The 23,636-nt window shown below is 45.1% G+C and overlaps 1 protein-coding gene across 4 annotated transcripts in view; it reads left to right on the forward strand.

Moving 5' to 3' along the window:
• Window positions 1-23,636, forward strand: part of NTRK3 (neurotrophic receptor tyrosine kinase 3) — a 206,556-nt gene that overhangs the window by 27,843 nt on the left and 155,077 nt on the right. For all 4 annotated transcript variants that reach the window (XM_021709859.1, XM_008052795.1, XM_021709860.1 and 1 more), the window contains exons 3-7: window positions 9,476-9,544; window positions 18,731-18,888; window positions 19,670-19,812; window positions 20,230-20,371; window positions 20,867-21,163. In XM_021709859.1, the coding sequence (XP_021565534.1) occupies window positions 9,476-9,544; window positions 18,731-18,888; window positions 19,670-19,812; window positions 20,230-20,371; window positions 20,867-21,163 (809 nt within the window). The remainder of the gene's footprint in view (window positions 1-9,475; window positions 9,545-18,730; window positions 18,889-19,669; window positions 19,813-20,229; window positions 20,372-20,866; window positions 21,164-23,636) is intronic.

A 23,636-nucleotide genomic window follows, 5' to 3' on the forward strand; every position in this document is an offset into this window, starting at 1 on the left:
CCACTCACCTCAGCATCCCAAAGCGCGGGATTACAGGCTGAGCCACCGAGCCCGGCTCGAGTCCTTACTCTCTTAACACCCTCTGGGAGTGTCTGGTTTGGCTACTCAGTGGCTGTGTGAGTTCTTGGCAGTGAAGAGGTTTCCTCACATGGACAGAAGGGGGTCCCAGCACAGGTAGGTGAGGAAGACCACACCCTGTTTGGTATGGGATTGTCTTTGTTCCTCTCTGCAGAGACCCTTTGTTTTTGCACTGTGTGCTGAGTAGGAAGAAGCACTTCCTTCCAGTGTCCTTGGAGACTCAAGTCGGGTTTAGTTCTCTTCAGATAACCGAGTTTTGTGGGACTTCTGTTGAACTTGCTATATATTTATTGAGCACTTACTGGGTTCCAGGTGCTATAAAGGAGATAAAACTAAAAAGAAATGTTTTTTTTGTCTTCAAGGAAAGCAGTCTTCCAGCCTAAGCAACTTAAAAAATAAAATGCAAAAGATAAAAAATAAAAGATAAAAAAATTAGCCATGTGTGGTAGTGTGTTCCTGTAGTCCCCACTACTCGGGAGGCTGAGGCAGAATGATCTCCTGAGCCCAGGAGGTTGAGACTGTGGTGAGTCATGATCATGCCACTGCACTCCAGCCCAGGTGACAGTGAGATCCTGACTCAAAAAAAAAAAAAAGAAAAGTAGTCTGGTGGGGAAGGCCAGCTTGTACACAGCTGACACTACAAGTCAGCAGTCTGAGATGCAGGCTGCAACTGAGACCCAGGAACAATGTGGTGGGAAAAAGAGGAGGGAAAGAAGACTTTAGAGTTGATAGCACTATCTGTCCATAGAAAGAGTTTCTTTACATTGTACCTCAGGATGCGGAGAAGGGTGTGAAAGGTTCAGGAAGCGTCCAGTGTAGTGACATCTGGTTTCCCATGTGTCTGGCCATGGTTCATCCCCACCCCTCAGCACAAGGCAAGCCCAGGCCTCTCTTTTTCTTCTTGCCTTGGGCTTCTCCAGCTGAATAGGATGCTGGCAGATGCTCAGTGATGTTGCCTCGTGCTGGAGGACAACTGGAGTGATTTCCTTTTCATGTAATAAGCTACATGACTGCTGGAATCTGGAACGGATTGGCTGAATTTTCTTTGGAGAACTTGTAATTATACTTTTCCACCTGTTGACTGCTTCTCTCCACTGGGGACCTCAGTTGATGCCTGAAGTTTTCAGATGGTCTAGAGCTATGCTTTTCAATACGGTAGCCTCTGGCCACCCATAGATACTGAAAACGTGTGATGTGGCCATTCCAAATGGAGATAGGTTGTGAGGGTGAAATATACATGGCTTTAAAGACCTGGTTTTAAAAAAAACAATGTCAAATATCTCATTTTAAAAATATTGATTACATGTGAAATTGATTATATTTGGATATATTGGGTTAAGTAGTATATGATTATAATTAATTTAGTCTTTTTTCACTTTTTAAACTGTAACTGATAGGAAAGTTTCAAATGGCATATGTGGCTTGTATTATATTTTTATTGAAGAATGCTGTTCTAGACTACAGGTTGGTATACATTTTCTGTGAAGGGCCACAAAATAGCCATTTGGGGCCATTGATCTCTCTTGCAACTACAGTAAGTCACCTACACATGAATCTTCAAGTTGTGAACTCTCAAAGATGCAAACATGCATGTCCAATCATGTAAGTTAGTTCACGTGTCTGGTGTACATTGTCACGTGTGTGTATCCACTACAAGTGGTTGTGTTTCTGGGTACTTTGCTGTATAGTACTGCATAGAACACAGTAGTACCGTATCTTTATTTCAAGCCCTGGAGGTCCAGAAGCAAGCACAAAAGCAGCGATGATATACTGTAATTTTCAAGGTACTGTACTGTAAGATTGAAAATGTTTTCTTTATTTTTTGTTTGTTTGTTTTAAAAAGTATTGCTTTTGTGAAAAGTATTATAAACCAATTACAGCTCAGTACTCTGTAGCCGATTGTGTTAGGTGGGTATCTAGGCTACCTTTGTTGGACTTATTGCCACAAATTAATGCAAAGTTTGTGACATAAAATAATACAGGTTTGTTTTCTTACATTTCTGTCATTTAGAAGTTCAATATGGGTCTGCTGGACTGAAATGAAGGCGTTGGCAGGATTGCATTCCTTCTGGAGGCTCTGGAGAAGAATCCTTTTCCTTGTCTCTTCCAGCTTCTAGAGGCCATGCACATTCCTTGGCTTGTGGTCCATTCTCTGTCTTCAGAACCAGCAACATTGCTTGTCTCTGTGCCTTTCTCTGAATCACATTTCTTCCTGACTTTCTCTCTGCCTCCCTCTTTCACTGTTAAGGTTCCTTGTGATTGCTTTGAGACCACAGGATAATTCAGAATAATTTTGCTATCTCAAGGTCTGTACATTTAAACACCTCTGCAGTGATTAAAGGTATATAGATTCTGGGGATTAGGATGTGGAGACCACTATCCTGCCTAGGGCATGACTGAAGACAGCATATAAACAGATGGCCATGGCTGTGTTTCAGTAAAACTATAAAACAGAGTTCTGGCCTGTAGACTCCAGCTTGCAGACACCTGGTTTAGACCATCATTTATCTAAATATGTTATATGGGCTAAATTTTTGCTGGATACTCCATAAAGGAGGTTCTGTGGTCCTGTAAGTCCAAGAGACTCAGTTTGCCAGATCCCTATCTTAGTAAAGGCTCTTGAGAAGTTCTTCAGTAAATGAGCTGGTTTAACTTTGTTCAGTGCAACCTTTTTTCAATATGTGTGATCTTTTCCTCCTTGTAATGAACTTGAACATATTGTAGACCTCAGATTCCAGGAACACACTCTGGGAAACTGTGGTATAGCCCAGCACAGGGTTGTGCAGAAAAAGCTGCCTCCAGTCTCTTGAGCTAAGGTCAAGACACCAGTCACGTCACTTGAGATTTGATTACAGAAAGCATTTTGGCTTCATTAAAGTTCATTAAATGAGCCATCCAGTGTAATTTAACTGAATAAAAATGGCTCAAATAGCTTTAACCCCCTACCCTCTTTTACAGCAATTTAATTGAGGGAAAAGCAAATATATCAATGATGTAGAACAATATTTCTTGGCCTTCAAGAGGAGCATTGGGCACTAGATTTTATGGGGTTGGCTCGTGGAGCCTCCTTGGTGCTGGCCACAGACCTTGGTGATGAGATTGTATGGTGCTTCCTTCCTTCCTACCTGTTCCAAGGAGGTTGGCAGTGGCCACTTTAATGGTCCCTCATGGTAGGTTGCAGCCACCTCTGATGTGGGGCTGATGGTGTCTGAAAGTTACAAGGTCAAGACCCATGAGGTGTAAATGCCCTGGGTCCCAGAGAAGTGAGCAGTAACCATCAGCCTTATCTTTTTCCTGTGGGTTGTTCCTTTGCAGCAATGTCTGTAGAGTTTGGTGCTGCATCAGGAAATTCTACTTTCTTGACTTTTCTTCTAGATTCTTCAGCAGTTTCAAAAGCACACTGGTATGGTGTGATAGTGGGGGGAGGGAGGGTGTTGACTGTCTCCAAGAAGATTGTTGTGATCTGAATGCCTATGTCCCTTCCCAACTTTATATGTTGAGGTCCACCCCCAAGGTGATGGTAGTAGGAGGTAGAGCTCTTGGGGAGTGACTGGGTCATGAAGAGAGCCCTCATGAATGAGATGAGTGCCCTTCAAAAAGAGGCCCAGACAACAAGCTAACCCTTTCCATTATGTGGATCAGAGGGAGAAGACAGCTGTCTTTGAGGAAGTAAACCCTCAGATCTGCTGGCCTCTTGATCTTGGACTTCCTAACCTCCAGAGCAGTGAGAAATAAATTTCTGTTTATAAGCCTCCTACTCTATGCTATTTTGTTAGAGCAGCACAAACAGATTAAGAAAAGACCAAGAAGACATCTCTTATGGGGGAAAAAAAGAAGAGGACAGACAGATATATGAGAATGTGTAGATCTTAATGAAGGGAGAATTGTGGCTTTCAAAATGCTGTCTTTGTGGATAAGAGAAATACGATTTTCATCATGATGATTGCAGCTAGTAAGCCACAGCCTGGAGAACCCGTGGGCCTGGGAGGGATTGGACCTTGATTGTTTTCTGGCTAGCTGTGCTGGATGTACCAAGCCCATACGGTGCTCAGAAGAGTGCCTTTTGCAAGCAACAGAATGAATCCTCTAGGAAGAATCAGCAACTGTGGTATTCATCTTTGGGATGCAAGCTGAGCATACCCCTGGTTCTTTGTTTTTTCTCTCAATAATCTTTTGCAGGAAGAGACTGGAGTACACCTGGGGGTGGAGAAGTGGACAGATACCATATTGGATCTTAGTAGTTGGATCTTGATTGGAAGGCTAGTTCCCCAGGGCCACCCAGCATAGACAGAGCTCAAAGGTGGTAGAAAACCATGACTTGGAGGCTTTCAGTGGTCACATTGGGGCAGCCAACTTGGCTGTCAGGGCCTCAGGAAAATAAGAGTCTGAGGACAGGTGTATTATTTTGCTATTGCTGCTAGAACAAAATACCACAGATTGGATGGCTTCAACAACAGCAATTTATTTCCTCACTGTTCCAGAGGCTGGAAGTCCAATATTAAAGTACTGTTGCAGGGATGGTTTCTTCTGAGGTCTTTCTCCTTGACTTGAAAATGGCCATTTTCTTCTCCCTGGGTCTTCACATCTTCTTCCCTCTGTGTATGTCTATGTCCAAATCTCTTCTTATAAGAACATCAGTCATATCGGATTAAGAACCACCCATATGACCTCATCTATCTCTTTAATTACCTCTTTAAATATCTTCTCTTCAATGGTCACACTGGGAGTTAGGACTTCAACATAGGAATTTTAGGTATACAATTCAGGCCATTATAATAGAAGGCAGCAGTCATGTAAGAGGGACCAAGGGGTTGCAGAGATGCAGAGACAGAGTGAGTATCTGGGAGCTGGAGTGGGAACAAGTTAACAAAAGGGTCTGGGATTCTGGAATGAACAGATGGGGATACCTGGCTGAATGCTGCACAGGTGAGCAGTCTGATTTAACAGCACAGGGATGTCACCAACAATGTCTTCCTCACACACACGCATCCTAAGAAATGCCTCCTACTGGACCTGCCTCTGCCAATAGAAGAGGAGGAGCTTCCAAATATCAGCTCCACTCTTAGTCCAGGAAATCCACAAAGCCTTCCATCTTCAGGATCACATCATGGGTGGGACTTAACGTTCCCTTCTCAACTCTCAGTCCCCAAAGGGGCAGCAGAATAACTCATCAAGTTGGTTTCTCTTGGTAACAGGGTCCATCTTGCTGATCCTTAAGTAGCAGTAGGGTTCCCAGGGTAGAGGGGTATATCCTCCCCAGTCATGGGCCTCCATTCCTGCTGTGGTTGGGTGCCACCATTAGGAAAGTCATGGAACTACTCAACATGCTGAGGCTCTACCATTCAGAGCAGTGACTGCCTGCAAGGATCCCTGTTCACAACAGGTTTAGTGCAGGAGGGGCCATCTCAGCCCTCTCACTACTCATGGCCCAGTGTGTTCATATGACTTTTTGTCCCCAGAGCACCCAGTGGCCACATCATCATTGCTTATTACCTCTGCACCCCAGAGTCTGGGCTTGAGAGAGCCAGTTGTGCAGGACAAAATTAATGGCTTTGCTTGGGAGTCTCAGATGAGAGATAGAGGGGGCAATGTCATGGAGCTTGATTTTGGGAATGTGTTTGATGCATCATCTTGTAAAATCTTGCTCACCAAATTAATTCAATGATCAGGTGACTTGGAAATTGGCCACTGACCCAAGTAAAAGTCAGAGATGGGTGATAATGGATCTATTAGCGAGGAGGCTCAAGGAAAAGACTGCTGTAGGGCTCAGAGGCAGGATGAGTCTTAATTAAACTCTTGTCTGATGAGCAGGGTAACCAGCTCATCAATAACAGATGACAGGTGAGTACAGGTGAGGCACCAGCTAGAAGAAAAACCAGGAGCAGTGAGTTCTGAGTGGGTGGCAAGTCGGATTGAAGCCCTATGCCTCATCGTCTTCTTTTACCCTGAACTATGAGAATTTATTAATGCCTGTGAGGCAGGCTGGCCAGAGACATGCTCTGTTGGTTTTGTGGTGTGTATATATTTGCCTTACTTCTTCTTCTTCTTTTTTTTGGTATATGTTTGTCTCTGGAGCTGGGTGCTTCTCCTGAGTGTCTGACAGGGTGTTGTGTATAGCTGCACAGGTTGTACACACTATACTCTTCCCCAGACCTCTGCAATACTATTTCCTGTCTCTGGGAACAGGCACTGGGTTATATGTGTATGTGGGCAGAGTGCATGAGGACTGCAGTGGCCACTCCATATGGACAAAGAGCTGGAAGAATCTGGGAGACCTCTCTCTTCCTGATGGGACTTGGTGGGTGGGGGAGGGAAGGAGATAAAGCCAAGACACCCCTGGGGAGACAGGAGCCCACCTCCCTTTACCAGGTATCCCAGGTCCCCTCCCTTCTCTACCCTGTAATAAGGTGATAATGCTATTTCTTATTCTTTATTTGCTCAGAATGCCTGTTATTTTCTTTCTTTCAGAATCCAATTTTCTTTTGACATTTCTGCCTAATGTAGCAAAGCGTGACCTTTGTGAGAGGACATTGCTCTCTGCCTCAGGCTCCCCAGAACTCCTGGCAGGCTCTCTGCCTGCTCCTCCCTTAGAGATGGGCAGGGCTGCCCACTTCACCTGGACTGTTGCTGTCTCCTGGCCTGCTAGTTTCCACAGGTTGCTTTTGTATCTTCCAGGGGCATGTTCCTCAAAGCTCAGTAAGTCTGGGTTTCTGGCTGCTGACTACCTGTGGGATGCAGCTGTTCAGAACCATGGATTTGTTCAGGGGCGCACTGGAGATGGGCAGGAAACTAAAAGTGGGAACCAGACATCTTTCCAGAGTGCTGCAGGGATTTGGAAGTTCAGAGCTTGTCCAGCTGTGCTGCCTTGGATACTGTTATGTGTATATAGCAAACCAGGAAAGACAGAGCACAACAGATTTCTACCTGGATGAATCAGGAACTCAGGTTTATTCAAAGATCACCAAGGCTAGTGGCAATGGAGACTCGGGGTGGCACCAAAACCTGTTGTTCCAGACCCCAAGTTCTGATCTCTGGGTCCAATAGCTCAGGTAGGGTCAGCAACTAGGGGCTTGTGCATCTGATTGGCTCTACCCTTCCAAGCTTGAGATAAGCAGGGAGCTTTCCCCAAATGTGTCCTCAAGTGGCCATCATTGCAGTTCTTCTTTCAACACTTCTTTCCTTCTGATTGGTGGGGGAATGGTGGGAGTTTGTAGGACTAAGATGTATGGTCATTAGGGGTTTTGGGAAGCTGATCACAAAGGCTGGCTTAGGTGCATAGGCTTTTAGTGAGCATATGCTGTCACAGAAGAGCTCTCAGTCCTGCAGAGAGGAGGTGGGTTAGAGCACAGGGCCGTGGGGACCCTGAAGAGTAGGGTGTGGGCTTCAGGACTCTGAACAGAGAGCACTCTGGGAAAACAGTGGAACAGTAAACTTGGGAGACATCTACCTGTGATCCTTCCTTTCTCTACCAGTACCTTGTGCCCTCAGAATTATGGGCTGTCTCAGAGACTCAGCCAGTTTGGGCCAATGTAGGACCAAGCTGATTAACCAAAGAGAGGGCTGCATCTAGGAAGAAAGGGAAGCCCTGTCTTTGAGGTTGTTCTTATATTTGAATATCTGGTCCTGTTATGAACTGAGTAGACACTCTATGTGATCTTCTCACCTTCACCTTTTCCCATGAGGTCCAGACCTGTGTATCCAACAGATTGCTTTATTTCTCTCTTTGGACAGCTAACAGACACCTCAAATTTAATATTCATAAGGGGAGGCTCTTAATTCCACTGCCTCAATGTGATCCTTTTGTGTCCTTCTTGTCTCACTAAATGACATCATTACTCACTTGGTTGTTCAGTGTTCTTTCCCTCCTGTCCAAGATCCAACCCAATAGGAAGTTCTGGCAGTTCTACCTCTAACACCTAACTTGAATCCATTCGCTTAATTATCTCTATTCCTTTCCCTTGCTTGGAAGACTGTAGCAGCCTCCTAACTGGCTTGCCAACTTCCAGGCTCCATGTTCTATTTTTAAAAATGGTAATTTGATTATGTCACCTCCCCACTGAAAACTATCCAATGACTTCCCATCAACTCTTTAAATAAAATCCAAATTCCTGCCCATGGTCAGCCAGGTGGGTGGGGCCTGAATCCCTCTCCTACTTGTCCCAAAACACTCCCTGCTCCTTCCTTCCTAGCTGGCCTCCTTCCCAGCCTCCTGGTTCCTCTCAGGACTTTGCACTTGTTACTTCTGCTGCCTGAAACACTACTCCCCTGGCAGTCAGCTTCTTTTCTCTTTCTTGCTGTTTCAGGCCTGATTTACCTTCCCAGAAGGCACTTCTCTTTCCTGAAGCCCTCTCCCATGCTGCATCAGTTACTTCATCACTTTGTTTATTCTCTTCCTTCTGATTATTTATTTGTGACGAATATAAGGTTCCAGAGGGAACATGCCTCCCTTTTCAACAGTCCACCCCCTCATTCCTCTATGAAACCTATTTTTGGCTCACAATAAATATTGTTGTAGAAGTTATCTAAATATAGGTACATGTATAAGCATGTGGTGTGTATGTGTGTGTGTGTATGTGTGTGTGTGTGTGTGTGTGTGTGTGTATGTAAGAGTCTATGTTTGCATTCACTGCCTGCATGTTTAATAGACACTAGTATATACATGCTTGTATGTGTGTGTGTATAGATATTTACCTAAATGGAGTCAGCCCTGTCATCCTGTTCCATCAGTAGATGAGTACATCGTTCCTGGGGTGCCACTTCAATTCTAGCAGTGTCTAACTGCTGCCTTTAAGGGCTGTTATCACATCAAAAGTTGTTTGTTGAGCCTGGCAAAGTAATAACTGTGGGTGTGTTTCTTCTTTTATTCAGAAGACTAATGGCTGCTCCTTTCCCCTGTACACCCTAATGAGAACAATTAAATAGCCATTAGGAGGAGAACAGACGTGTGAACAAAAGGCTGATGTCTTGATCGTTGGTGGGCATGTTTGCTGGGGAGGCACTGGCTAAAAGGAACTGTAGGTGACCTGCAGAGTTTTCTGACCTGTGTGAATGTTACAAATTCTTGTGGGCATGTGTTTCCTGAGAGCTCTCTGTCCCCCTGGAGAAGGATGGCTCACAAAGGCTCCCAGAACTTTTATTATGGGGAGAGGATATGGGAGAATGACTAAGAGAATTTTGTTTTTTTGTTGATTTGTAAAATCTTGCCCTTTCAAAGGCCTCTGAAGACCCTCCAAATCTGATCTGTGGCCTCAACTATTAGCAGATGTATTGTTAGCCTAACAGAATGAAGAAGAAGAAAAACAAAGCCAGACTTCATTGAAATGACATTGCTCACTACTAAGAGCATCATTTATGCCAACTCTGGTTTTAATTTCCCTTTTATTTGTCAATCTTGCAGAAACCTGTCGAGTAACCGGCTCACCACACTCTCCTGGCAGCTCTTCCAGACGCTGAGTCTTCGGGAATTGTAAGTTTGGTTTTGAAGATGGTCCAGGTATTGAAGCGGTGGTAATGGAGGGGTGGGGAGAAGTGTCAAGCAATGGAACTATCTGAAGACTGCGTGTACACCTGAAGGGGCCTCTTGTGTTTGCTGACAGCAAGCATACCATGTTCAGTGAAAGTGATCCACCCCATTGTTTGATTCCTAATGCTCCTTCTGGACATAGTCTATTTCAGAAGGCAGAAATCTCATCTCTATTCAGAAATTAGTCTTGTGATCTCTATGAAATTAGTAATGATAGTGTTGACATTTACAATAAGCAGTATTTATCAATTTATAATAAAGAACATTCATGATACTTAACTTTATAAATGATCAGGTATACTTTAATTTGCATGATCTTAGATTTATCATCACAAGAGTCATAAAAGGTAGGTATCATTATTCTTTGTGTTATATGAGTGAGGACTCTGAGCTTTAGAAAGACATGGAAGACTCAAAGATTTCATTGCTGGGGACTGGTAGAGCTGGGACTTGAACCCAGGCCTTCCTACTTCAGATTGCATGTTCTTTTTACCACTCATGATCTTCTTGTCAGATTATTTGGCTCTGGTATAGGAATGCCAGGATTAAAGGGGAGGTCATTTATTCAGTGGGCTGAATAAATGTGTGGGCTACTTAGTCTTGCTGCAGTCCAAGACTGGCCAGTGTACTACTACCCCAGCCAGCCATTTTACACAAATAAATGTTGGCTGTATGAGTAAAAATTCATGACCACTGATGGAAAAAATAACTCACATTGAAGTGTGAGTCATCGGGGTCATCTCTGTGCATGAAGGACAGCATATTATGTTGAGTATATAAATCAAGGAATACACTGAAAAGGAACTGAGGCATGGATGAAGTTGGGGAGTCAGCGTTCCTGAGATACTGCTCATGTGTTCCCTCTTACTTGGTTACTTGGATCCAGATTTTCTGAATGCCGATTGTTTTACTCTACTGAGAGAAAATGACCTTGGACCTCTGCCAATGCTGTTGGCCTTTCAACTTGTTCTCCTTTCACCTGGCAAGAACTGAGTTTATGGATGAATAACAACCTTGCCTTTTCAGACCCAGCTGGTCAGGAAGGAGAATATTCACATCCAGCATCCCAGTAGCCTGTCACCCTATAACAACCTTGAATACTGTAGATTGAAAAGCTCTTAGAGGTAAATTAACAGGACTATGATGATTTACTAACACTGATTTCTGAGTTCCTCCTCTGTGCCAGACATTGTGCCAAGCAATCTATTAAGTTGTGTACATTGTTTAACTTAATCCTTATGGCAATTCTATAGGGTAGGGATTATTACTATCACTTTTACATTTGAGGACAGTGTTGTGCTTAGCAAGGTTAAGTATCCTATTTAAGGCCACTCATTAAACAGTGGTAGCACGTGGACTCAAAGCCTTGACTACTATGCTCAACCATCTCCCAACTTTCTCAATCTGTTTCCAATGCAAAGATCTTGTCCACAATAATTTTCAAAAAGTACAGATTGTAGTTTTCTCTTAAGTTACCCTAAAACTGATTGAGAGCCTTAGGGACTCTCTTTCTTGGGAGTCTTGCATTTAATTCTCTTGGAATGCTCACCCCTTCATCTGTGGGAGGCCGGGGACAGTGTCTCTACGGGACATCTGGGGTCTGCTGTTGGCTGAATTATTGAGAAAATGTTCAGTGCTTTTTCTAAAAAATCATTGGATGTGAAATCAATGGTGTGCTGCTGCCCTGGTGACCTGTTTCATGGAGTTTTAGAAACAGTTGTTTTGTGGATATATATTTAAAGAAAATGTCAGATTTCTCACAGAGGATCATGGGATTCTGCATTCATCTTTGCCTGGGATCAATACACCGGTGAGTTAGATGTGACTTATGGAGGAATGAAGACGTCTTCTCCAGTGTGAGTCAGTGTGTGAGCACCACCATGTCCGTGGAGTATTTTATTTCTGTCATATTGTTACATAAGGAAAAATTATATTGGAGAATAAAGAAGCCCCCTGCTAAGGAGCAATCACCCTGGTAGGGGTCTATTTTTTGAGCAAGAATTGAATGTTGTGAGTGGAAAATTTATCTTTTGACTGGAGGGGCTGCGTGTTGGCTCTTAGCTGTAGCTATGATTAAAATCCAAACAATCCCAGTTCCTGGCAAATGGAAAAGAGGGTAGTATTTTCTTATCCGACTTCCTGATTAGTCCACATGGCGCCATCTGCCATGAGCCATCTAGACTGCCAGGCTCTGCCTGATGGAGCCTGTGGGCTGGGGTGTGGGAATGGTTGGGTATTTCCAGCAAGAAGGAATTTTGGCCCTGGAGGAGGAGAAAGGGCTCAGTGTGCTGTGCAGCCAAGAATGCCACAAGATGAAAGTGTGAGGCTTCGAGTGGCCCTTCGCAGGGACAACGGGACAGACTGGAGTGTGCAGCAATTCTTCAGCACATTTCATTCTGCCTTTGAGGATCTCTGCTATGTGCCTAGCCAGATCTCTTCCCTAGCCCACTAGAAGGTCTTGATATAAGAATGAAAGGGCCAGTGTCTACTACTTTGCCAGTAAGATAAAAGAAGGAAGAGGCACATATTGAGCACCTAATGTGTACAAGGTCTTGTCTCATCCTTGGAACAATCTCATAAAGGAGATATCATTATAACCTTGGAATATAAAGGAGGTATCATTACAACTTTGGAACAATCTCATAAAGGAGGTATCATTACACATGAGGGACTTGAGGCTTGGTCAAATTAAACAAGTAGTTTAAGACCACATGACAAGTATGTGATAAACCTGGGTATTAGTAGTATGATTTTTTAGCATGATTTCTACTTAGGTCTTTTGGTCTTTAGGTTCTGAAGACCATGCTCTTTTCTTTACCTGACTCAGCAACATATGCTCAATGTTTCCTTCTGGAAGCTACTTTCAAGATGGCAGCTCCCCTGAGTGGAATCACAAGAAAAATAAAACAAGTTACCATATCAGATTCCTTGTCATGTACTAAGGCCCCCCTCCCCACCCCCCCACCCCCCCTTTTTTTTTACCTTCTTTCATTTAATTTTGTGAGAATGAGGGGTTGGTCTTGGTCAAGTAACTGGGTCGGACTCCTGCCCTACCAGGAGTTGTACCTCTTACTAAGCAAACAGTACATGTCTTCCATGACTTGCCTTGGAGTAGCCATCACTGTTTCAACAGCACAGGTTTGAAGAAGTTTGCCTTGGCGTTGTGCAGTGCTTTCTGAAATTTCTGGTTATGGCAAAGTAGTGTTTTTCCCTTACACAGAAGCCTGGAACTGTCTGTCCAAAAATCAGAGCAAGAATCAGAGAGATTGTCTTAGAAATAAAGAATGGATTAGGAAGAAATGAAGCTGCAGTTTTGAATCTCATGATACAATTTAGGCCATGGCAAGAGGCCCCGGAGGATATAACCCCACAGCATGGAAACCCTCTAGAAATACCCCAAGGACCATTAGTGTATCTTGAACAGGATTCTCTTAATACCCTGCATGCACAGAGCAGACATGATTAAAATAGATTGGAATATTTCATTTTCTTAAAGCAAAGTGATAATTAACTCTGGTATAATTTGCAGATTTGATCGACTTGGTAAAGTATGAACTCACTGTCTGGGTGGATTGGGCTTATCCTGACACCATTCTTCTTCCAATCTTGGCCGTTACCACTTTCCATAGCCCTCAGTGAAGTCACTAAACAATAATAGTACTACTATAATGAGAATTTCTAGCTTCTTTATAGTCCCTTTTAATTACCAAAGCATGTTAACATATTATCACTAATTCTTATAACAATTTTGTGAAGAAAGAAAGTGGAACACAATTATCCCATTTTGCAGATGTTAAAATGGAGCCTTCGAGAATTAAGTTCCTTGCTGTATTCATTTCCTAGGCTGGCTTAACAAATGACCATACACTTGGTGGCCTAAAACAACAAAAATTATTGTCTCACTCTTCTAGAGGCCAGAAGCCTGAAGTCAGGGTATCAGCAAGGCCTCCCTTCAAGAGCTGTGGAAAAGAACCCTTCCATGCCTTTGCCAGCTTCTGGTGGCTCCCGGTGTTCCTTGGCTTGTGGCAGCATCATTCCAGCCTCTGCCGCCATCTCACATGGCCACCATTCCTCTCTCTTTGCTTCTCATTCCCCTCCCCCTTTTCTTATAAGAAGGCCAGTCACTGAATTTAGGGCTCATCTGAAATCCAGAACGGTCACATCCCTTGACCCTTAACTTCATTACATTTTCCAATACTCTATTTCCAAAGAAGATTGCATTCACAGGTACTGGAGTTAGGACTTGGACATATCTTGTCGGAGGATGCAGTTCAACCCACTGTATTTGCTCAAGGTGACACAATTGGCTCAACTCAGATCTTTGGTTTGTGTGCTTTTGCTACCATCTGCCTGTTGTTATCTCAAGGAGGCCTGTGCTGATGGCTTGACCCTTTGGGGATCCTTTACTCTGTGAGAGCGGGACTGCTCTTGCTGATTTGGATCCCCTTCTCATAATCTACTGCCTGGTGTCAGGATTGCCGCTGGCAGTGCCCCTGCTGTGGAGGGGGGAAGAAAACACTAGAATAATGACTGAAGGGAATCAGTGATTTCTAAACACCCAGTCCTGGCCTTGGCTGTGCTTGAAGTGCCTGTTCTTACATGCTCAGAAAGGGCTGAATTAGTCTGTAGGGAGCCCTCAGGGCCCTGCGATTAGGCCCTGGGCCATTCTGGGGCAAGGGCTGGGTGTTGGTAAGCTTTGCCTTGCAGCAGCTGCTGCTGTATTATTCATGGGGCTGACTGCATTATTAATGAAACATGGAATGCCATGCTGTAGGTTTTGTAAGTCTGCCCCCAAACCCTGACTGAAGACTCCTTTGCTCAGGACCTGGTTTGATGGGAGAAGAGACACAATGGACAGCATCCCTTCGATACCTGGGACTTGACTTGCCTGTCTTTGCTTCTTGCCCACCTCCTTGCTGTTCCAATTCTGTCTTGTCAGGATATAAAGACAATTGTGGATTTGCTCAGCGGGCAGTCCAGGGCACTGTTTTAAGACTCAAAATGTTTTCTGCTGGGTATGTGTGTCACATTCTCTAGGAGAAAAACCCTGAGGGATGTGGGGAGAACCCAAGGACCTTTTAGCAATATGCAGGAGACTGAGGACCAGATCTTAAGGTGCATGTCTTTTCCTAGATCAGGTCCTATAAGCAGGGCCCTGGAGCGAAAGGATGGAAAAAAACAAAAAAACTGTACTGGTCTTTCGGTCTTTAGGTTCTCATCAGAGCAGTGCTCCCAAACATCTCACCTAATTCTCCCACCAGCCTCAGGACATTCTGACGCTGTCTGCCTTTGGGGGGCTGTAAGACGCTGCTGGTCTATGCAGCCATGCAGGGCTCAGACAAGAGGTAGGACCGCATAAAGGGTTATATGTCTTGAGGCAACCCATTCAAGCCCCTCACTTGTCTAGTCTTTTCCACCCAGGTGAATAATTTGTATTTTTACACCTACTTAATAATGAATGACTGCATCTTGTCAAGTGTGCAGCTGGGAAAAACCAGGCTGACCTGGTTCAGTTCTGGAACCATATTCAAGCATCTGGACCCTTCGTGTCATTCCGGCAGGGTTTTCAGGCCTCTCCTCGCAGCCTCTGCAGTGGGAGTCCAAACTACTTCACCTCTTCTGAGTTCCCTTCCCCACACCCACTGGGCAGCTCTTCAGATGCCCTTTTTCTTTCCTGTGCTTCCTCCTTGTTATGAGGGTTAAGTGAAGTAGTGTGTGGAAGGCGGTTAGCCTAGTGCCGGCACCATGGCAATCGTGATGCTAGTATCATTATCCTGTTATTCTCTCTCATTTTCTCTTGTGTCTCTTGTCTCTCTTTTCTCTTTCCTCTGTCTCCTTTTGCAACCACACAGATATCTTGCCTTAACCACGAGGCAAGACCATCCAGGCTTCTTGACCTCATTCTTCTCTTGCCTCCTTAGGAACTTGATGTCTCCCTTCCACCTCCAACCCTGCCCTGACCCCAACCTCGTCCTTTCCTATGATTCTTTCTCTTCAGTTTTTAACCAAAGATAGTTTTGTGATTTTTTCACCATTGATTTCTTGTTTCTTGGAGCTTAAAACCTTGGGGTCATCTTTCACTCTTTCCTTTTCTTCCACTGCAAACAAAGCACTGAATACCACCTTGTCTTCCTTGGGATGTTTGCCAAATCTTCTGCTTCCCCCTCCCCAAGTTTTACCTCTCCATTCGAGGCCCCTATTAACTAAGCAGCGTTCTTAAATGGTTGTCCAGGGTCTCTGAGAGTGGGGTGGGGGGGGATAGGGGGTGGGGGGTGTGGGTCCCTATTGACCTCTTTGAAAACCATGAGGTAAAATCTATTTTCATAAAAACACTAAATCATTATTTGCCTTTTTCACTCTCATCCACTCATGAGTGTACAGTGGAGTTTTCCAGAGACCACATGACATGTGATAACATCATTGCTCTGATGACTCATAGAGTTTATGCTCATGTGTTCTGGAGTTTTAAATCTTTCTCAGTTTTAATATCTAATATGGTAAATAATGATAGATATAACTCACATAAATAAGAGCTCTTTGAGGCCCTCAATAATTTTTTTTTGAGTGAAAAGAGTTTTAAGAGCAAAAGTTTGAGAACATTGACCCAGATCCTGCCAGCTTATATGGTGTCTATATGTGAGTTAGAAAAGATGCCCCCTCTGGGTGGATGTCACTGCATGCCAGGGCTAAGGGTGTGCAGACTGAATTTCATCCTCTGTTCCTCCCTGTGGCTGAATACTTTGAGAAATGCACAAACTACACAACTGTACATGGTGACCATGTGACCCTGTGTTTATATGTCATTGGTGTTCTCATCCCTAGCTCTCTTCCTCTCTACTTTATCCTGTACAATATTGTTGAGTTGCTCTTTTTCCAAGTTGCTTTGTCTGTACTGCTCTCCTGTTCTAAGGTCCTCTGTGGCCTCCCCAACTTCCTGGATGAATTCCAAATGTCCTGATGTGGTAGTGAAAGTCCTCCACTACTTGGCTTGCACTCACCCTTCCAGCATTGTTTCTCAGGCTCCTTGACATGAACTCTCTGACCTGCTAAATCTTTCTTTCCTGTTTTCACACCTCAGTCTACAATCTTCCCTTTGCCTTTGTGACTTCCCGCTATCTCTTCCCCCTTCTCTGCCTGCACGAGTTCCTGTAGTCAGGGCGCCTGTCTCTTTGTTTCTTCTATGCACCCAGGAAGGACTTGCATTTGACAGATGGGGTGGAAAGTGCATGGGTTTTGGATTCCAGAAGACTGAGGTTCGAAACTCTGCTCTGTCACATGCCAGCAGGAGGACTGTGAGCATGTGATTTAACCCCTCCAAACATCAAGCGAGGTCCCTCATCAGTATGGGCACAGTCCTGTTCATCTCTGACGGCTGTTGTAAGAAGCAGATGTTCAGTAAAGGTTAATTCCTTTCCCTTTGACTTTTCTGAAAGAGCGCCCAGGTGTGGAGAGAAGTCATGGGTACTTTTAGGCCAAGAGGGTGATACCATGTAGGGGTATTTGCATATTCTGCCTGTGGTGTCCTAGTATCTAGAAAACACTGATTACTCTTCCCAGGGGCCTCACGTTTTCCTGGAAGCTGATTAATTGTGATGCATGCTTAACTCTTTTGGAGTTTACCAATTGTCAAAAATGTTCTGGATCTTCATACAGTGACCTGAATGCCCCTCCCTCTGGGTTCCAGTAAATTCACCCCCTTAATGGTCCAGAAAGAGAATCTTGCTCCCCCTAATGATCCAGGTATTCAGATTCATCCAGTGCTCTTTACTCTAAGAGTTTTGGATTGATGAATGCTGTTCATTGTCCTCCTAATAACCCCACTGGGAGGGGAGGTGACTTGTTTCAAGTCACAAGGAAAATCAGTGGCGAGGGAGGGCCTTGAAGGTGACTCTTCCCCCATCAGATATTCTTCTTCACCAGGCTGAGTGCTTCTGGAAGGAGGGACTCTCTTACTCATCTCTGCGTCAACAGCACTCAGTCCACAGCTAGTTATCGAGAAGGTGTTTATTAGGAATTCGTGGAATTTATGAAGGAATAAAGCTGGTCCTGGGATGGGCTTTGTTTATATCTTGGAAATAGCTAACTACCCGCCAGGAGTCACTCACACTCATACTCTCTCTCTGTGTGTCTCTCTCTTTCTGTCATCTATCTATCTATCTATCTATCTATCTATCTATCTATCTATCTATCTATCTATCCATCCATCCATCTATCTATCTATCTATCTATCTATCTATCCATCCATCTATCTATCTATCTATCTATCTATCCATCTATCTATCTATCTATCTATCATCTACCTACCTATCTACCCTATTATTTAACAATAATTTACATGCCAGGTTCAGTTTTAGTTACTGGACATGCAGCAATGAACAAAATAGGCAATGTCTCAGACCTCAGCAGAGATTAACTTTTGTTTAGGAAGACAGATAAACAAACAAACTAAAATACATATTTAAAGTGATGCTGTTGGTAATAGATTCTAGAAAGAAGAATATAGCAGGGCAAGGGACAGGGCACTGTTAGGACAGGAGTTGGTGATGACTCTTTTTGTAGAGGGTGATCGAGAAGGCTTCCTTAATGAGGTTAGGTAGCCAGTCTTGCAGATATGCTGGGTAAGATCTCTGCAGAGAGAGAGAACGGAGAGTGCAAAGGTCCTGGGGCAAGAGTGAGCAGCCATGCAGGTGAGATTGCAGACACCAAGGTTAGTGTGGCTGAAGAGGAGTAGGGGGGTGAGGTAGGAGATAAGGTCAGAGAGGGGATGGAGAATAAAGCAGATTGTGTAGGGCTTAGACTTTGCTCTTCAATGAAATGGAAAGCCACTGGAAGGTTTTAAGAAGAGGAACATCCTAAGCTGAGGATATTTAACTGGTGATATATTTGACAGACTCTCTTTTCCAGTTGAAATAGGTGGGGTAGATTTCTTTTTTAAAAATGAGTTTATTAGTTTTAAAACTAAAATGTATGAACTTAAAAGTATTTTCCCACTTCTTTCACAGCCTTGCTAACCCCTTCTCTCCTTAATCCCCGAAGAACAGGTGGGCCCCCCCTTGGCCTCACAGCCCTGGGAGGGAGCTGAGCCATCTTCGGTTCAGAGGTTCCCTTCCCCTCTCTCCTTGCCCACAGGAGATTGGAGCAGAACTTCTTCAACTGCAGCTGTGACATCCGCTGGATGCAGCTGTGGCAAGAGCAGGGGGAGGCCAGGCTGAACAGCCAGAACCTCTACTGCATCAACGCCGATGGCTCCCAGCTCCCTCTCTTCCGCATGAACATCAGTCAGTGTGGTGAGTGAGTGGCCTGGCCCTACCTGGCTCCAGGGGGCGTCCCTCAGACACCAGAGATGATGCTGCTTGTTAGCCAGGGATGTCAAAATCTTCCTTTCCAAATGCCCGCCCAGCCTTGAACTCTGTGCTTGAGTGCAGGCCTGACTCATCTTGTCAATCCTTGGTCATTCTTGTCATTTTGTGAGCCAGCTGTAGGAAGGTTGGCTCCAGGAATACAGACAGGAATTAAGTGTGCTCCTTCTCATCAAACCAGATGCCCTTTCCCTCTGTGAGTTCCCTGTTCACCAAACTTGAAGGGGTATATCTCAAAGTGTGATTTCTGGTTCCTATGTCAGCAGCTTCTAAGGTGCTTTCAGAAAAAAGCAGACTTCCAGGCTCATCCATAAACTTTTGAATATCTTGGGATGGATCCCAGAAATCTGAATTTCTAGCAAGCTCCCCATGGGAGCCTGAAACATACTAATACTTTGAGAACCACAGCCCAACATGGGATGGTGGTGCTATGGTCTTAACTGCCAGAAATGCATTCCTTGAGCACTGCCCCACCCCTGCCAGGCCGTGTGGGGGAGTCCAGCTGTATGGGCTTCAGCACTGAGTTCTGATGTCTACTGGGGAAGTGATGTAAAGCATCTTGGATTTGGGGGTCTTTGAAGAACTCTAGCAGGTTGTGTTAGAGTTGATATTAGGTAGGGTAAGACGTGTTGCCATCAGCCCCATGGACAGTGCTTCCTTTGGAGTAAGTGTTTGTCTGTCTTTTTTACCCACCTTGTCTGGCTCCCAGACCTGCCTGAGATCAGCGTGAGCCACGTCAACCTGACCGTTCGAGAAGGTGACAATGCTGTCATTACTTGCAATGGCTCTGGATCACCCCTGCCTGATGTGGACTGGATGGTCACTGGACTGCAGTCCATCAACACCCACCAGGTAGGCATCCTGAGCCTGGAGTCCATCAGGGGTTGAGGACTGATCTCCTTTTAGTCTTAAACAAGGGAAGAAATCTGTGGTCCTGTCACCATAGGAAGAAACACGTAGACTTGGTTTCCTTTCAGCTGCTATAATTTCTGGTCATTTTGCTCTTATACATTCTACTCAATTTCTCTGTACCTCAATTTCTGTAAAACGGGCATAGTACTATACCAACATTCACCTCATACAGTTGGTATGAGGATTACCTGAATTATTGCCTAGGAAGAACCTGGCATCTGGTCAGTGTGTTTTCACTAGGAAGACCTCCACTTTCTGTTCAGCTTTCTTTTGATTCCTAAAGGTGTTTGGGGGTTAGGTGGGGAGGCTGCCCTTGTAGAAACTGTCTGATTTTTGTCTTGTAACTGGAATTTTCAGACAAATTTGAACTGGACCAATGTCCATGCCATCAACTTGACACTGGTGAATGTGACCAGTGAGGACAATGGCTTCACGCTGACGTGCATTGCAGAGAACGTGGTGGGCATGAGCAATGCTAGTGTTGCCCTCACCGTCTACTGTAAGTGCACACCATCATGGGGGCAGCTGTATGCAAGGGGGCACTGTCACAGGAGGCTGGAGAGGGGCTGAGATGTTACTAGAGTTGAGCTAGAGCAGTGGACTGGTCTACTAGCAAGGGCAGAAGGACTTGTGTAAGGCAGGACTGAGCAGTAAGTTCTTTGGTAAAATCCCCAGAAAGGGGCATTTCTGTTTCTCAGAAGATGGTATGCTTCTTCTAACTCAACGATGTCTTCAGGACACATCAGTTGGCGCATCCTGCCTTTTAAGTCCCCAAGGGATCCTGAAAGAGAATCCTATAGCTAGGCTGGATCCTGGAAACCTGAATGAAGGCAGAATCTCTTCTCCTTTGTAGGGTGGTGGTGGGGCCTCTCCTCCCCTCAGCCTTTTCAGAGTGGGTGGGGAAGAATTGGGTTTTCCATCCCAGTTGCTGGAAGGCTGCTCAGGATGCAGGAGACTCTGTGCCATGGGTTTCAGCTATCCTCTCCCCTGACAGATCCCCCACGTGTGGTGAGCCTGGAAGAGCCTGAGCTGCGCCTGGAGCACTGCATTGAGTTTGTGGTACGTGGCAACCCACCACCAACACTGAACTGGCTGCACAATGGGCAGCCTCTGCGGGAGTCCAAGATCATCCATGTGGAGTACTACCAGGAGGGTGAAATTTCCGAGGGCTGCCTGCTCTTCAACAAGCCCACTCACTACAACAATGGCAACTATACCCTCATTGCCAAAAACCCACTGGGCACAGCCAACCAGACCATCAACGGCCACTTTCTCAAGGAGCCCTTTCCAGGTGAGGGCAGCATGGCCAGCTCTGGGGTGTACAGATTCTTTTTGGGAGCCTGGGGGTGGGCATGAGGCATGGTAGCTTGAGAGGAGTAGCAGCATCCATACTCATACTGTTATCATGGGCCACCAAACACTCATTGGGGCATGTGCAACCACCATCATATCTTATTGTGAAGTCCATCTTCCAATAGCTGTCTGTTGGTAAGAACCAAGACCCTTCAGAAATGCACAGTTGTGCATAGGAGGGCATAGTGTATTATAGAAGACAATGCAGGCACAGTAATGGGAGAGAATTTTGATGCTGGCTTTTACTTGTTGGGAGCTTCTGGTCCTTATAGCCTACTTTTCTAAGCCTTGATTTCCTCTTCTATGAAACGAGCATGACTACATTGCTCATGTGGTTTTTACATGAGTCAATGTATGCAAAGCATGTGCCACAGGGTTTGACCCATGGTGATGGTTCCATGACCTTTCCAATGCAAGGGACTATGGAGTCTATCCAGGTCAACCCCGCATTTGACAGATAGGTGACCTGAGCCTCATTCTACTTGCTGATCTGGATCAAGGCTTGACTTGGATCCAGGTTACCAGATCTGTGACTCCATTCCTGTCTTTTTCTGTGGTGAGCCGATGGGAGTGTACCTGATGCCATCAACTTAAGATGGTGCTCAAATCAAATGGACCAGGACAAATCATTGCAGTCATTGAAGAATTTTACTTGATTGGATTTTAGAGAGATGATTCCATCTTTGTCTGTCTGGGCTAGTGTATTTCAAATATCTTCCTGGAGTTGGAGGAGAAGAAAACACCAAAAAAGTTTAGTGGTTACAACATCTCTTTTGGTGGGTTCCGCAACTGATCAGATTCTGTCCATGAAGTCGTGAATCTTTGCTGGCCTTGGTGCTTTGTGCTGGAAACTGACTGGGTGACCTGTGGATCCTCAGGAATAAGAGGGTCTAGTGGGATAAAGAGAAACGTAAAGACTGATATGACACATACCCACACATATGCACACAGACACACACCCAAAGATAAGAGGCAGTGAGAGCTAGCACTAGGCAGGATCTGTTTGTATGAAGGTGACTTCACAGCCTATAAATCACCAGGGGGTGGCAGCTTCAGGGGCCTTACTTATTTATCTCGTATAAGGGAACTTGAACTAGAGGCCCCAAGAGTGAAACTAGAGAAATGAGGCTGCGTGGGAAGCTAAATTCTTGCTTGTTGAGGTACAGGGATGGATAAGTCATCTCTCTGGAGAGGGTGGAGAAGGTGCTGATGTTTGAGGCTCTGGAGATCACATATAATCAGATGTTTCCAAATCATCTCCAGCATGCCCAGTAGGCGGCCTCAGGACCCTTCCCATTGTGGGCCGTGTTGGGCTGTCTTTCAGCAGGTAGATGGGTCCTGGTCTGCACTGTGGAAGCAACGGCTTTTAGAGCAGAGATATTTTGCTCTTCTAGGCGGCAATGTCAGGCTAGGTCTTGCTGACATAAGGGGCTGGAATGGCCCTTTGCCCCACCTGTGTCCACCTACTGATTATAGAATAAATTATATTTTTGAAGAGGAGAATCTACACTCCCTGTTGGGTAAGGATTGAAGCACCTTGAAGCAATGCTTCTGTTTCCAAAGGGAAACTCCCGAGCCCAGAGAGTGTGGGGAGCTCAGGAGGGAGAATTAGCCACTCTGTACCCCTTTCCTTACAGAATGTCCTGAGAGTTGCGGGTAGCAACAACAGTAGAGTGATGTGGTGGACACAGCTGCTCCTTGGCTCTTCCTTCTCTTGAGAGGAAGCCATTCGCTGCATCTTCCCTGCCTTGCAGATACTTTGTCTGTCACCACAAGGTGCAGCAAGCAGCCTCTTCTAGTCTCTGGATACCCTCGTCACCATTGTCAGGTTTCAACACTCCTTGGGTCAGTGGTTCTCAAAAATGTGGTCCCTGGACCAGCAGCATCAGCATCACCTGGGAATGTGTTGAATCTTAACTTCTCAACCCCCACTCAGGTTCACTGGATCAGAAATTCTGGGGGTAGGGTTTAGCAGCTGTGTCTTAAAAAGCCTTCAGGTGACATACTCCCTTCTTTGCAGTCTGCTGCCGTGGAATTTGGTGGGAATCTGGCCCTAGGAGGGGGGAGGGAGGATAAAGTTACAGAGAAGGCAGCTCACCTAGGGACATGTACTCAGACCCATCTACACCCTGCCAGGGCCACCCTGTGCAAAGGTTTGCTTGTTTTTATGAGCCTTCGTGTTAAAGCAATCAGTGGATGATGAAAAGGCAGTGACAGCGAAAAGATGGGCCAGTCATGTCAAGTGACAAGATGTCTGAACGTTCAGGAGAGTCAATTATCTGGGGGAGTAGGTAGGGATATGTCATAACCCTCTAAACCAAACCTCACACCGGCTGAGCCTGGGTTCAAAGCTGGTCTGTGATTCTTTCTCTTTTCTTTTGATGTCAGGGTGTGGAGACATCATATTTATC

The sequence above is a fragment of the Carlito syrichta genome, unplaced genomic scaffold (assembly GCF_000164805.1).
Source record: "Carlito syrichta isolate Samal-C Ts95f unplaced genomic scaffold, Tarsius_syrichta-2.0.1 Scaffold287514, whole genome shotgun sequence".
NCBI lineage: Eukaryota > Metazoa > Chordata > Mammalia > Primates > Tarsiidae > Carlito > Carlito syrichta.